Source organism: Lagenorhynchus albirostris, chromosome 3, assembly GCF_949774975.1.
Source record: "Lagenorhynchus albirostris chromosome 3, mLagAlb1.1, whole genome shotgun sequence".
Lineage (NCBI taxonomy): Eukaryota > Metazoa > Chordata > Mammalia > Artiodactyla > Delphinidae > Lagenorhynchus > Lagenorhynchus albirostris.
In genome coordinates this window covers 208,660-223,850 of record NC_083097.1, presented here as the reverse complement: position 1 = coordinate 223,850, position 15,191 = coordinate 208,660, and the positions used below count along the sequence as shown (strand labels likewise).

Genomic DNA, 15,191 nt, shown 5'->3' with positions numbered 1-15,191 from the left:
CCGGGGGCCGACGGGGCAACGCGGCGCCTGCGCAGAGGGACGAGCGGACGGCGGCGCTCAGGGCACAGGGGCCGAGACCTCCCGGCCGGAGGTAGGTTGGGGGTCTGGGGTCGGGGGTCTTCACGGGCTCGCCTGATTTCTCCTTCGGTCCAGACGGTGTTCGAATTTTCTCGAGTTTACGGCAGTTTTGGGAGATGAACCGGTGCTCGCAGGTAACGTGGTGTTCGCCCCGCTTTCTCTCCGGGACAGAGAGGGAGTTCCCGACGTTTAGGGGTCCCGCGGGTCCGTGCCAGGTTCCGCTGCTTTATTAGGACTGCGCGTTCCGGGAGGCGGACCCTGTAGGTTACCGGGGCGTGGGGGCGCGGACCCTCCAGTTCATGAGGTCTGGGGGGGCGCGAACTCCATAATATAGTTTACGGTGTCGGGGTGGGGGGCGCAGGCCTTGTTATTTATGGGATCGGGCGGGCATGAACCCTGTGGGGTGGGGCTGGGGGCGCGCGGACCCTGTCGTTTACGGCAGCGGTCCCCAGCCTTTTTGGCACCAGGAACCGGTTTCGTGGAAGATTATTTTTCCACGGGGTGGGGGGAGGGGATGGTTCAGGCAGTAATGCGAGCGATGGGGGGGGATGCGGAGCGACAGGTGAAGCTTCGTTCACTTTCCCGCCTCTCGCCTCCTGCTGTGCGGCCCGGTTCCTAACAAGCCGCGGACCAGTATCGGTCCTCGGCCCGGGGATTGGTGCTCCCTGGTTTACCGGGTTGGGGGGAAGGGAATGCTGCGCCCAGACCTCCCCTATGAGGGTTACGAGCTTCACTACTTTAGATCTCTTTTTTATTTTGTGCTCGCCACAAGCTCCTTAAGTACTGAGCCTTTTTGTGTGTATGTCATTGCTTTATTGCCAGTTAGAATTTTATATCTTTAGGTGTTGAACAAGTATTTATTGAGAAGCCTGTTAAGAGTCTTTGAAGTTGAATTAAGTTTCTTTTGACTATATTTGCTTCGTCCTATTTGTATTTCAGTTATTTGAGACACATCTTCTCCCCCACGGTTTGTGAGTTGCTTTTGTCTGAGGTCTTGTTTTTTTCTTTTAATCCCATAAGGCTCAGTGCTGTGCAGCGCATACCTAGATCTGAACAAAATTTTTTGAAAGAAAAAAAGTCTCACAGCCATGTAGGTGATATAATTGTGACCAATGTGTTTTGTTTTTTGTGTGTGTTTAATGGTTTTATTATTTACTTCAAGGTGTATCTCCATGAATAACTTAAATGACCCCCCAAATTGGAATATCCGGCCCAGTTCCAGGGCTGATGGGGGTGATGGAAGCAGATGGAATTATGCCCTGTTGGTTCCAATGCTGGGATTGGCTGCTTTTCGTAAGTCATCGTTTTCCTAATGTGTGTTTTCTGGGCTGAAAGTGTGGCGCTCTAAGATCTTGGGCTTTGGAACCTGACAGATGTTGACTGTAAAAAAAAATGTACAATGTGAGAGCTATGAAGACTGTAGCCCAGGATACAGTCTCTCAGATAGCTGTTAGGAACTGCTCTGAAGAGGCAGGGGAGGAACCAGGAAATACATGTGGTCCAGCATACGTCTGGGTAAAAGATTAGTACTTGTCACAGAAACCCAGGTGTGTCAAGTTAGTGACTTTCGTGCTTACCTATGTATGGGAAGATGCAGGAATTTGGGGTCACTGAAATTCTTTCTTAGTCATGTATCTTAACGCTGTAGGGTCCCATGTATCCAAAACACAGAGTGCATTCACCCTGAATCCCTTTCCGGGTGAACTTGTAGGTCAGTGACTGTGGCTAATGACTTAATCATAAATGGCGGGCAGCAGTCTTTGTTTACAGAGATGCATGTGTGCACCCTAGTTTTTTCGCATATGGTACATTGTGCGCAAATTATTTACCTCTGAGCCTCAGTTTCTCTGACCATCATAACTGCCTCAATGCAAGTGAGGGTTAAATAAGAAGATATTTAGAGGCATTTTGTGTGGAGTGAGTTCAGTAACTGTTAGCTCCCTTCAAGGCTGTACAGCTCTGAGGGGGGCTCCCTTGCTTCAGTTGCCCTCATAAGCACTGATGAGGCAGAATAAAACAGGCATAAAAGAAAACTGGTTTTGTATGTCTGTGTAATGTTTAGGAAATCAGTCTTTGGGAGGCTTCATCCATGAAACCTCTGCTCAGGCTGGCCAGAAATTCTCTCTACTTTGAATCGACTTTGTAATTGGGGAAATTACCAGTCACCAGTCAATTGTAATTATTCCAGCTCTTAGCTTATATGCCTACTACATGATGAATTTCCTGATGTTTAGGGGTTGGTTTTATGTTTTGTCACTGTTGCAGAAGAAGAAACTTTCCTCTACCCTTTTAAGTTCTTCTGGCTGGTCTAAGAATTAAATTGATATGAGACAGATTAACAGGAGAGAATCAAACAAGTTTTTAACATGTATCCATAGGAGAGACTCAGGAAAATTGAGAATGGCATAATCCCTCACCTTAAATACCATCCCAAGCTTAAGACAAAAGAGGATGTTGAGGTTGGGGAGAGTTAGTTACCAGAGGAGACTAGGAAAAGTGCAATCATCAAGGGTAAGGTTGTTATGCAGATATAAGCTCTAGCCTTTTCCTATGATAAGAGTTTCCAGAAATTTGGTCAGCCTCTTCCTGGTACAGCCAGGGAGACACCCTTACAAATGCAGAACTCCCTTATAAATGTAAGTGTTTCTTACAAAAGGGTAACTCCTACTTGGCTTTCAAAGTTTCTCCCATGTCTGCTGTTTCTTAGAAAATAACTAGTTGAAAATAATCCCTATGCCAAAGAGACATGTTATTTCTTTTTTTGATAGGTAGGAAGTGGATTTATTTAGAGAGAAACACACTCCACAGACAGATTATGGGCCATCTCAGAAGGCGAGAGAGGCCCCGAAATATGGAGTGGTTAGTTTTTATGGGCTGGGTAATTTCATAGGCTAATGAGGGGGAGGGTTATTCCAATTATTTTGGGGAAGGGGTGGGGATTTCCAGGAACTGGGCCACAGCCTACGTTTTGACCTTTTATGGTTGGCCTCAGAACTGTCCTAGCACTGGTGAGTGTGTCATTTAGCATATGCTAACGTATTACAATGAACGTATAATGAGGCTCAAGGTCTACTGAAAGTCAGCTCGTCTGCACTCTTGGACCTAGTTGGTTCTAACCAGTTTTTGTCACGTCCCATGGCTGTGTCATTCTTTTGAAGGTTGTGCCCTGCCCCCTTCCCTCCTGTTTCATCCCCCCGTCGGAGATTTTACTCCCATATTTTTGTGGGAAGCAGAGGGGTGATGGTCCATCTTCTGAAGTTGCTTTGAGGCTGAGTAGGGGCATCGACCCCGCCTGTCAGGGAGTAAAAATCTCTAGGATGCCTGATCTAGGGGCCCCAGGAGCAGGACAGCTCCTTGTTTTAAGTCGGTATGGGCTGGAATCCTTGCATAGCCATTGTCTTGATGTGGAAGTGTTGTAACTGTTTCCTTAGCCTTCCCATGAATCTTCTTGATGATGAAGCACTTTTTTGTAACAGCATCAGAGTACAACAATAACTATCTATAAATGACAAAAGACTTAAAAGGCGTGGTTAACCATCTGATTACATTTAATTTAACAAACGAAATAATCCTAGTTAAATGTTTTTCTTTGAGCTACCTCAGGGACCTTCTAAAGTATCCCAAAGTTAGCTGGAAATCCAAAGAACTTTGATTAAAATTTGATATTGGGAAGTTTGTCAAAAAGTTTTAAAAGACTTGGTCAAATAAGATCATAGGTCAGAGACAATACTTACTTCTTAACCAAAGTTAAAACAGATCTTGAAAGCAAATACAGATCCCTTTAAGGCGAAGTAACTCATGTTATTAAAAGCAGTCATTCAAGAAAACTTCGCAGGGAGAAACCAAATCCCGTCTTGCCCCAGCCCACTCCCAACAAAAGCCGTTTACCCAACTAAGTTTAATCCAATCTTAGAGAATCTTGATCATGTACAACTCTTTGTATTTATTATTTATTTATTTATTTTGGCTGCACTGGGCCCTTGTTGTGGCACGCGGGCTCTAGAGCGTGGGCTCAGTAGTTGAGGCGCGCAGGCTTAGTTGCGGCATGTGGGCTTAGTTGCAGTACGTGGGATCCTAGTTCCCCGACCAGGGATCGAACCCAGGCCCCCTGCATTGGGAGCTCGGAGTCCTAACCACTGGAACACCAGGGAAGTCCCAAGATCATGTACAACTCTTTTTTCCAGTATTTTTTTTCTCACTCTTTAACTTCTTTTACTGAAAACATACATCTTTCCTTAAAAGTTTTTTTTTTTTTCCCCACTTCAAGTTACTTTTCTTGCTGACAGATTTGCAACATACAATAAGGTCTTATTTGACCTCTAGTAAACCTAGGTACAGCAGAAGTACTATACTTAACATTGATGACTCTAAAGACATACCTGTATTAATCAAATCAACAAGTTTAAGCCTCCTTCAATACCAGATATTAATTTAATGTTGAATATTTCCTGGATTGCGTGAACCTGAAATTCATTCTGGCCAGTTTTATATTTCTATTTATATAAGCACTTAATTTTTTTAAGTCAATTAAGTAGAGCTTCTTTACAAATTAATTTTGGTAATACTATTCATCTACAACACACATAGATACATACAAAGACACAAACAAACACAGAGACCTTATAGTTCTCATTTGAAAATTTCAGCCCTCAGTCAGGTACAACAAGGTAAAACCCATCAGTTACAAGGGGTTGGATTCAAATTGGGCTTCTGGCAGATGGATCAAATCAAGGTCACCTGTCTAGATGGCTAAACCCTTTTTTCTAATGTTTACAGAAAAGACACTTAGGATTTCTTTTCGTCCTTGACAAGTCAAGTTCCAAATTACCTACCCCGTTTTTGAAATTTGCATTTTATTTTATTTTTTATTTTTTTAACCCAAATTCTTTTTTTTTTAATTTAATTTTATTTACTTTTGGCTGCGTTGGGTCTTCGTTGCTGCGTGCGGGCTTTCTCTAGTTGCGGCGAGCGGGGGCTACTCTTCGTTGTGGTGCGCCAGCTTCTCATCGTGGTGGCTTCTCTTGTGGAGCGCGGGCTTCAGGAGTTGCAGCACGGGTCCTCTGCATTGGCAGGTGGATTCTTAACCACTGCGCCACCTGGGAGGCCCGAAATTTGCATTTTATTTATTTATTTATTTATTTTTTGAAATTTGCATTTTAGAAGGATGCTGGAGATAAGGGTTCCTGGAGAAGATCTGGTAGACATTTGCATCTTAAAGGCATAGGCAAGTGAGGCAAATGCCTCCTAGGATGACTTTGTTCTCTTAAGGCCAGAAGAAACAAGGTTTTTCCCCCTAAGAATTGAGTAGCCGCCTCAATGATATCAAATGACTGACACACCCATTCACCTATGTGGCAAGGTTTTACCTTCCCTCATTTAGCTTAGGAGAGGAGAAGGCCTCCCCCCCAAACTCCTGTCAGGCCCCAAATGTCAGCTGTGGTTAGACCAGTGGCCCCCCATTTTGGTTACTGCTGTTTACGGGGATATTCCCATCCAGGTCTTAATTTAATCGTCACCAGTTGGATATTTCTGGCCAAGCCTAGAACCTTGATATTCTGCACTCCTACTAAGGCTTCTCTTGCAGCTCCAGATTTAATCTGTTACCTTCCGCTTCCGGTTAGAATCATTTGGTGATGAGGGTGGTTCCCTTGCCCCTTGAGAACCTTAGTAAGGCCCAAGGGGCCCATTTAAGGGTGGCATGTTGTGCTTCCCTACATCATACCCCATGGTTCTGGGTAGGCACTTAAGAATATGAGAAACGGGAAAAAGCTGCCCTCTGTCGCAGGGGTGCTTTTATTTTTAAATTATATGGAACACGTCACGAATTTGTGTGTCATCCTCCAGCAGGGGCTGTGCTAGTCTTCTGTGTGTTTTTCCAGTTTTTTGTTTTTTTTTAAGTATATGTGCTGCCAAAGTGAGCAGGCAGTGGTACTTTTTATGGAGTGGCCTTGTGTGCCTGGATTTCTTAGGTGAGCAGGTTTGAGTAGAGAAAGTGGAGGCTGACGAGTAGCATTTATCAGCTTCATTTGTCTGCCTTTACTTTTAGGCTATGCTAGGGGGCTACTTAACACCCATATGTTCGATATGATTTCTTAATCTTGCAATAACACATTTTTGGAGAATCCTTACAAGAAAGCAAAGTTAAAAGTTTCCTCTGATCGCATTACCTAAGCAAGATAACCAAAAAGAAGAAAATACAATATTCCTCAACCCTTCTCAGGGACAAAAAGCATCATTTCAAAAGTATAAGAAAGCAGGAACTTCAAGAATAAAAATTACTATGAAAAGCTGTAGAAGCCGGAGATGAGTCTGCAAAAACAAACGGAAAATGAAAGTCACCTCAGGGCCTCTCCCAGCCTCAACACTAATTAATTAATACGTCAGTCAGTGTAATACTTTTTTTTTGAATTTTATTTTTTATACAGCAGGTTCTTATTAGCTATCTATTTTATACATATTAGTGTATCCATGTCCATCCCAGTCTCCCAGTTCATTCCCCCACCCCTGCTGTCCCCCCTTGGTCCATACGTTTGTCCTCTACATCTGTGTCTCTATTTCTGCCCTGCAAACCAGTTCATCTGTACCATTTTTCTAGATTCCACATATATGTGTTAATATATGATATTTGTTTCTCTGACTTACTTTACTCTGTTTGACAGTCTCTAGGTCCATCCACATCTCTACAAATGACCCAGTTTCGTTCCTTTTTATGGCGAGTAATATTCCATTGTATATATGTGCCACATCTTCTTTATCCATTCGTCTGTCGGTGGGCATTTAGGTTGCTTCCATGTCCTGGCTATTGTAAATAGTGCTGCAGTGAACATTGGGATGCATGTGTCTTTTTGAATTATGGTTTTCTCTGGGTATATGCCCAGTAGTGGGATTGCTGGGTCTTACAGTGATTCTATTTTTAGTTTTTTAAGGAACCTCCATATTGTTCTCCATAGTGGCTGTATCAATTTACATTCCCACCAACAGTGCAAGAGGGTTCCCTTTTCTCCACACCCTCTCCAGCATTTGTTGTTGGTAGATTTTCTGATGATGCCCATTCTAACCGGTGTGAGGTGATACCTCATTGTAGTTTTGATTTGCATTCCTCTAATGATTAGTGATGTTGAGCATCCTTTCATGTGCCTCTTGGCCATCTGTATGTCTTCTTTGGAGAAATGTCTGTTTAGGTCTTTTGCCCATTTTTTGATTGGGTTGTTTGTTTTTTTAATATTGAGCTGCATGAGCTGTTTATATATTTTGGAGATTAGTCCTTTGTCCGTTGACTCATTTGCAAATATTTTCTCCCATTCTGAGTGTTGTCTTTTCGTCTTGTTTATGGTTTGCTTTGCTGTGCAAAAGATTTTAAGTTTCATTAGGTCCCATTTGTTTATTTTTGTTTTTATTTCCAAATCTTTTCAAAAAAGATCTTGCTGTGATTTATGTCAAAGAGTGTTCTTCCTATGTTTTCCTCTAAGAGTTTTATAGTGTCCGGTCTTACATTTAGGTCTTTAATTTATTTTGAGTTTATTTTTGTGTATGGTGTTAGGGAGTGTTCTAATTTCATTCTTTTACATGTAGCTGTCCAGTTATTGAAGAGCTGTCCACTTATTGAAGAGACTGTCTTTTCTCCACTGCATATCCTTGCCTCCTTTGTCATAGGTTAGTTGACCATATGTGCGTGGGTTTATCTCTGGGCTTTCTATCCTGTTCCATTGATCTACATTTCTGTTTTGTGCCAGTTCCATACTGTCTTGATTACTGTAGCTTTGTAGTATAGTCTGAAGTCAAGGAGCCTGATTCCTCCAGCTCCGTTTATTTCCCTCAAGATTGCTTTGACTTAGTGTAATTTTAAGCCTTCCACTTCACTCGCCAAGTTCATTGCCCTAGCCATAGGCAGCAGGCAGCCTTTCCGAGCATTCGGTAGGGGTTTTCAAGATGGCAGGCTAGTGAGTTTCTAAGTAGCAGCCCTTAGGGCTGCAATTGGGTCTTTCACTAAGACGCAGACACTGCAGGTCATTGAATCATAAAAACTACCTACTCTTGTCAGCCTCCTTGGGAGTTGATGTTCAGTTTTTGAAGAAAGTAAAAGGGTGGCGGTACCATTTTGCTTTCTGGCCAGCAGTGTATGAGGGATCCAGGTTCTTGGCATCCTCAACAGCATTTGGTGTGATCACTATTGTTTTTATTTTGCTTGTTCTTGCAGGTGTATAGTGATAACCCCATTTTGGTTTTAATTTGCATTTCCATAAGGGCTAATGATGTTGGGCATTTTTTCATATACTTATCTGCCATCGGTGTATCCGCTTCCTTGAATCCTGTCTTTCAGATTCAATCTATTTTCTAATTGGATTGTTTTTTTAATGTTGAGTTTTGAGAGGTTTTTGTTTTGTTTGTTTTGTGTTTTGTTTTGCGTTTTGTTTTGTTTTGTTGTCACCACACAGCTTGTGGGATTTTAGTTCCTTGACCAGGGATTGAACCCTCGCCCTGGCAGTGAAAACGTGGAGTCCTAAGCACTGGACCACCAGGGAATTCCCGAGTTTTGAGAGTTTTTACTGTGTTCTAGATTCTAGTACTTTGTTGGCTGTCTTGTTTGCAAATATCTTCTCCCAGTCTGTAGACTCTTACTGGAGTCTTTCATGGAGCAAAAGTTCTAATTTTGATGAAGTCCGTCTCATCAGTTTCTCCTTTTATGGGTCATGCTTTCATACCATGTCTGAAAACTCTTTGCCTGGCCCTTGATCCTAAAGATTCTCTCCTGTGTTTTTTCCTACAGTTTTAATTCTACATTTTACATGACAGTCCATGATCCATTTTGAGTTCATTTTTCTGTGAGGTACGAGACAGGTTTTGTCTCTTCCTTTCCAGTCTGTTGGCCTCTATTTCCTTTTCTTGCCTTCTCGCACTGGCCAGGAATTCTGGGACGTCGTTGGATAGTTCCTGATCTTGGAGGAAAAGCATTCAGTCTTTTCACCACTAAGTATATGTTAGCTGTGGCTTTCATAGAGTATCAAGACAAGGAAGGTCCCCTCTGTTCCTATTTTTCTGAGTTGCTATCATGAATGGGTGTTGTGTTTCTGTATCAGTCAATAGGATCATGTAGCTTTTCTCCTTTAGGCTGCTAATTTGTTGGATTACAGCGATGGGTGTTTGAATGTTGAACCAGTCTTACATTTTTGAAGTAATCCCCACTTGGTCATGCCATGTCATTCTTTTTATATATTTGCAGAACTGTATTTGCTAGTATTTTGTTCGCATCTTCATGTCCGTGTTCGCAGGAGCTGTACTGAGTATCTTGGTGGGGTCCTCTTCTCCACACCTGTTTCACATTATGTTTTTTATTTCAGTTCCTGCCTTTGTCAGTTTCAGAAGTTCCGTTTGCTTTCTTAAATATTTTCTATTTCTCCGCTGAGACTTTCTGTATCTTTGCTTAGACTTTATATTACAATGGCTGCCTTAAACTGTCAGATGACACTAACATCTCTGTCATCTTGGTATTGGCATCAACTGATTACCTTTTAAGTCACCTTGAGATCTTCCTGACTCTTGTTATGAAGAGTGATTCCCAGCTGAAACCTGGGCATTTGCGGTATTATGAGGCTGTTCTTCATTCATATCTTCTTAGGCTGGCTTCTTGGACAGGGAGAGGTAGCACTGCCTCCTCACTCCCAGGTGGGAGTGGACGCCCAGGCTCCCCACTCGTCCTCCAGCCTGTTGACACCAAGGAAGGGTCCCCTGTTACTGCTGGGCAAGAGTGGGAGGTCCAGCTCCCCTGCGATCTGCTGATGCTTCCACACGGGAGAATCCCCACATGGCTTCCTCTGCCACCATCACCGCCCCTCAGGCTTTGCCCACATGGATGGAGGTGGGTCACAGTGTTTTCTGTGCTACGTAGCAGGGGCAGAATGGTTATTGTTTAAAAGTTTTCTGTCTTGCTAAGCCCCTTTGCTAGTTGTTTGGCCAGAGAGAGCAGACTTTTGTTGGGGCTTTTAAAGGAAATCTGCATCATTGGCATTTCAGCTTTAAGTCTGGGATCTACAAGGCAAAATGAAGCCCTCAGGGACTCACCAGCACGGTGTTCCTTGGGTGCCAAGGCCCCTCAACAGTCTGCCTGCCGCTCTCCGCATTTCTGGGTCGTCTTGTGTTAGTTTTACATACGACGTCCAGGTTTTTTGTTGCTCTTAGCAGGGAGAATAGGAGAGAGTACTTCTATTCCATTTTCCCGAAAGCAGGAGCCCCAGCGCTTTCACAAGCCTTCTGAGACTGAGGCTCGAAAAAGTTGTGTCTGTGCAGAGTCATGAGGCGGGACGCCCCGAACGGACCAGAGCTGGGTGTCCAGACGTCCGGTCCACCAGGCTGCACTCTGGTCTCCGTACCCCCCGGCCACCTCCTCGCCCAGCCTGTCTCCACGTCCCTGTGCCACCTCTTCCAGGAGGCCTTCCTGATGAGAGGTGTTCTGTGGTCTGAGGGCCGGTGTGTGCCTGGGTGTGTATCGTGTGAGCAGTGTTGCCTTTGGGTTATTATAGCAGGACTGGCGCTCTGCTTCTGGCCTCCCGTCTGCCCCCTCCGCCCATGCCCCCTCATCTTCTCATCACAGCCAGGGCGCTGTCAGATCAGGTCAGTCCGCTTCCTGAGCGGAGTCTGGCTTTCCCAGCGTCTGCTCCAGCGTCTCCTTGGCATAAGCCCTGTGCCCCTGGACAGCAGCTCCTGGAAGCTCTCCTGTACCTGTTCATTCTGCCTAGAGGGACCTTTCCTGCCAACTCCTACTGGCCTTCCAGACTTTGTCCACATTCACCCAAAACTGAATTAGTCCTTCTCTCCTCTCTTCTCCATGCATACCTTTTGCCTGCCTCCAGGGCGTGTTGAGTCATACTATGGCCCCTTCTTTCCTGGTCAGCCCCAAGGAGGAGACAAAGATGGCATGTGCGTTGGAGTAGGAGTTGTCAGCTGGGATAGGACTAGGGGCTGCTTTAGTTGCGGGAGGACGAGTTTGGTCTCCTGGTTGTAGAATCGGGGCAGCAGCACCGCACGTGAAGAGGCTCTCAGGTGCGCGGGAACGCTGTCCTCGCGAGGTGATGGCTGACGTTGTGGACTAGATGGGCTTCCCTGGGACCTGGGGAAAGGCCACACAGCAAGCAAGGACAGCACCTCGGGTGTTGATGGGAAGGGACCAGAGAGCAGCAAGAGAACCGGAAGGGGGACGGACGCCGTAGGGAGTTAGAGAAGGCAGGAGAGAAACGCGTGCGCCGCCTTGGCTGTGTTTGGAGAGCTGGGCATAAGTGATGCTTTAAGTTGCTGCTCTTGGTAACTTTGCCAGTTAGACTTGTTGGGCAATCCTTCTGTTTTCCAGAGGACTTGGATCTGTGCTGCGTTTTGCACGTACAGGCTGGACAGGTTACCATTGTGAGAAACGAGGACTCGGCGTAGCTGCCCCAACGTTTATGAAGTTACTGAGCAGGAACGCCGGTACAGAACACGGTGGAGGTCCTGTAGCAGTGAAAGCCGCGCGCTGACGTTTATCTTGTTACCGGGACACACCGGCCTCTTATTGGCGGGACGGGGAAGGATTGGTGACGACACCCAGACCCAGGCACCTGCTGGCCGCAGGCTTTGTGGTCATCAGACTCCCTTTCTCTGTCCTTGGACTTCTCCGTGCAGCAGAGGCCGGAGGCCTGGTGGCTTCTCACTTTGTGGGGCAGAGCGGGGCATTACCCACCCCAGTTGCCTGCACCCTTCTGTCCCATGTTTGTTAGATTACAGTGGAGCCTCGTCTTAAGGCTGAACTTCCGACTCCTTATTTACATGACCCCCTATCAGAACAGAAGCAAACACGTTGGGCTTCAGCTGTTTACTAGTGATGACCAGGCAAAGCTGAACACGCTTTGAACTTTACTCAGTTCTTAATAGCCTAGCCAACACTCTGTGAAGCACACTCACCCATACTCATTTCTAACCCTTGCCAATAGTATGCTGGGGCACCGTAGCCAGAGTAGGCACAGGGTGGTAGGCTTGGGAACAAAGGAAGGCAGCGGTGACTTTACTCAGCCAGGTGACTTTACTCAGCCATCAGACGTTAGGAGGAGGCTGAAAGGGGTCTCTGCAGCCTTGTTGTGCTTGTCTTTGGGGAGCCCTTATCTGATTTTAAGATAAGAACTTTGCAGTTGTATAGCTTCATTCAAAATGTTGTCTTTTTTGTACCTCTTGGGACTTAAGATTTTATTGAAGTCCCGTCCTTAGCTGCTTTATGTTTTCTGTAAATAAATACTATAGAACTTGAGCTTTGACTTTTCATCGTGTGTGTTTTCCTCCTCCACTTTCTTTGTGTCAGGTTGGATTTGGTCTAGGGAGTCCCGAAAAGAGATAGAAAAAGAGAGGGAAGCATACCATCAGAGAACAGCTGCCTTCCAGCGGGACCTCGAAGCCAAGTACCGCGCCACGATCTCAGAAAGCCGGCGGGCCGTGGCACAGTTGTCCCTGGAACTTGAAAAGGAACAAAACAGAACGACTAGCTACCGAGAAGCCCTCATCTCTCAGGGGCGCAAGATGGTAGAAGAGAAGAAGCTTCTGGAACAGGAGCGGGCTCGGGCCCTGCAGGAGAAGGGGCAGCCCTTGCGGAGCGTGTACCTGAGCTACCTGGGCAAGGAGGAGGAGTGGCAGCGGAGGGCCAGGCTTCTGCTGAGAGACTTCGAGGACGCTCTCACGGAAAGACAGAGCGTCTACTGCAGTCTGCTTCTCCCTCGCCACAAGCGGCTGGAGATCGAGAAGAGCCTGCTGGGCCGAGCGTCCACCGACCCAGTTGCTGCTGACCTAGAGATGGCAGCTGGCCTGACCGACATATTCAAGCACGACACGTACTGTGGTGACATCTGGAACACCAACAAGCGCCGAAATGGGAGGCTTATGTGGCTGTATCTCAGATACTGGGAACTACTGGTCGAACTGAAAAAGTTTAAGAGCGTAGAGAGAGCCATACTGGAAAAGTAAGACGGGGGTGAATGGCTCAGCGTCAGACTGTTGTGTGTTCTGGGTTATCCGATGCTTTCCTTCTGCCAGCACTCCCTGTGTTGTGGCCACGCATGCACACGGCCACCTCTCAGCAGGGGCCTTCCACTCCCACCACCCTCCGAGCAGGACGGCGAGGCCTCAGGAGACTCTCCGTCCCCCTCAGCGGCTAAGGACACAGTCTCTCAGAAGCGTGTTCTAAGCCGTCAATATTTTATTCAGCGGAACAGGATAACCTCATAGCTTTAGGGAAAAATTGTTTCTAAGAATGTGAAATATAATACTCATCCTTACTGTAAGTCGTTTTTTGGTCTGTTTTTATCACTCCCTAAATAAATTCTTTTTTTCCTCAAATTATTGTTCTCTCTCCTAAAATTACAGTTAGAAGTTGTCAGGTAGTGGATAGAACTGCCTAATAGATGAGAAAGGAAGGTAGTGATACCGTCAAGGTTTTGTGGTGTTTTGACGCTCTTTCCCGCCAAAGGGGAAAAAGTGTTTCTTATTTCCAGTTGATACCCTTGTGTATATTTATAAGCAATGACATATGATTAAAACACCTCAATTTAAAAGCAACAGTGCCACTTTTTATGTGTGTAATTCCTTACTCTTCACATTTTTAAACAGATTATCTCAATTTTTACTGCAAACTTAGACCCATTTTCCATAAAGTTAATATGACTCGGCCTTTGCGCACTTTACGCACATCACTCACGTCACCTTGACCCCTAGTGCTGTGCCCTGAGCACTGTTCTTACCCTTGGGCTCCGGGTCCCCAAGGCCACCCCACACTTGCTCAGGACGCAGCACATGGTTGTACTCACAGCTGAGACTCAAGGGACAGGCACATGGGCAACGCGGGGAGACGAGGTGCAGCTTCCAGTTCCCTCCCAGGGGTCACACGGCCATGCGGACGCTCTTCAGAAACAGCGTCCAGGGTTTCTGCGGAGGGCCGGTCCCACAGGCACCCTCTGCCTGGCACAGGCCCAAATTCCAAACTCCCAGAGGAAAGCAGGTGTCCAAGCTGTTGGCAGGGTTTGGTCTCAGTGATCCACTCTTACCAGTTGATGGTGGAGGGAACCCTCCCAAATCCAGGTCCCAGATGCCAGCCGAGGGCCGACCTGTCAGCAGGCCTCTCAGGCCCACGGTCTCAGGCCTGTGGTGTGAGCCCTTCTCCGCAGCCCTCATTCTACAGGTGAGGGGTGGGAAGTCAACCTGCCCGAGGTCACACAGATGGTCCTGGAGCTAGTATGAACCCAGGCAGCTTGGCTTCAGAACTGCCCTGATCCATGTGAAACCAGGTCCTTTTCGAGTGACTGAGCGGGTTTTCTGGGCTGATGCCAAAAGTGCTCTTCCCCGCCTGGCATACGACAAAAATAGCTGTCCTGCTTCCCTAGACATCAGGGCTTTGGTAGCAAACAACAGGGGTCAGTTCTGCTACTTACACAGTTAGGGGGCATTTGTTTTAAGGCTACCTTGTGGCACCTCAGGGCAAGGATGGAGAGTGATGGCCGGACCTCAGAGGAGAGCCAGAAATGGCTAGAAACCAACACTGGGAACCTTGCAGTAATGACCTGGCCTCAGATGTCTGCGTGTCTGTTTAATCTTCTCTCCCTGCAAACCAGCTTTCTCTCCCCGGGCCCCATGGTGAGAACAGCTGCCTTGTTCTACTCCCGTGTGTGGCAAAGCCTGGGAACCACTGGGTTGTGCTGTGCCGTGGCTTGTGAGCGCGGTGGGAGCAGAGAACCGAGAAAGCGGGGCTCAGACGCCAGCCACTGGCTTGGGCGCTCCGAAGGAGGCGGCAGGCCCTCCAGCAGATCGAGGATTTGCGCTCACCCGTGGGATTGCCAGCGGCTGGTGGAGAGAGAAGGGGATTCCTGGGATGTAGCGGGTGGCAGCTGATGAGAGAGGGAGCTGCAGGCTGACGTCTCCGGGTCTCTGGACACGGCCACTGCACAGAGGGTCTGCTGGGCCTGCAGGTGTCTCCTAGTCTCTGAGTATATAATTGGAAAGAACCGTCTGGAACAAGAGTTGCTAAGGTAGGAAAGAAAAGTGGAAGTCCCTGAATCTGCATCCCCTCCTTGCCAGGATGGTCAACAGGAAGCACTGCTGAATTCCTGGAG

The 15,191-nt window shown here is 46.6% G+C and overlaps 1 protein-coding gene and 1 non-coding gene across 4 annotated transcripts; one reads left to right on the top strand and one right to left on the bottom strand.

The window, feature by feature from the left end:
* The first annotated feature begins 6 nt into the window (after window positions 1-6).
* CCDC127 (coiled-coil domain containing 127) lies at window positions 7-13,628 on the top strand. Of its 3 annotated transcripts, none has more exons than XM_060146788.1 (3): window positions 7-91; window positions 1,241-1,371; window positions 12,398-13,628. In XM_060146788.1, the coding sequence occupies exons 2-3, from the start codon at window positions 1,251-1,253 to the stop codon at window positions 13,051-13,053; spliced, it is 777 nt and encodes a 258-aa protein (XP_060002771.1). In that variant the 5' UTR covers window positions 7-91; window positions 1,241-1,250; the 3' UTR covers window positions 13,054-13,628. The 3 variants fall into 3 exon arrangements, with proteins under 3 accessions (XP_060002771.1, XP_060002773.1, XP_060002774.1); XM_060146790.1 differs by having other exon boundaries at window positions 26-212; XM_060146791.1 differs by lacking the exon at window positions 7-91 and adding an exon at window positions 9,695-9,934 and having other exon boundaries at window positions 1,276-1,371; window positions 12,398-13,627.
* On the bottom strand, window positions 5,881-5,992 carry LOC132518916 (U6 spliceosomal RNA). The gene has a single exon (XR_009540034.1). It is a non-coding gene; the product is annotated as a U6 spliceosomal RNA (small nuclear RNA).
* Window positions 13,629-15,191: the final 1,563 nt, after the last annotated feature.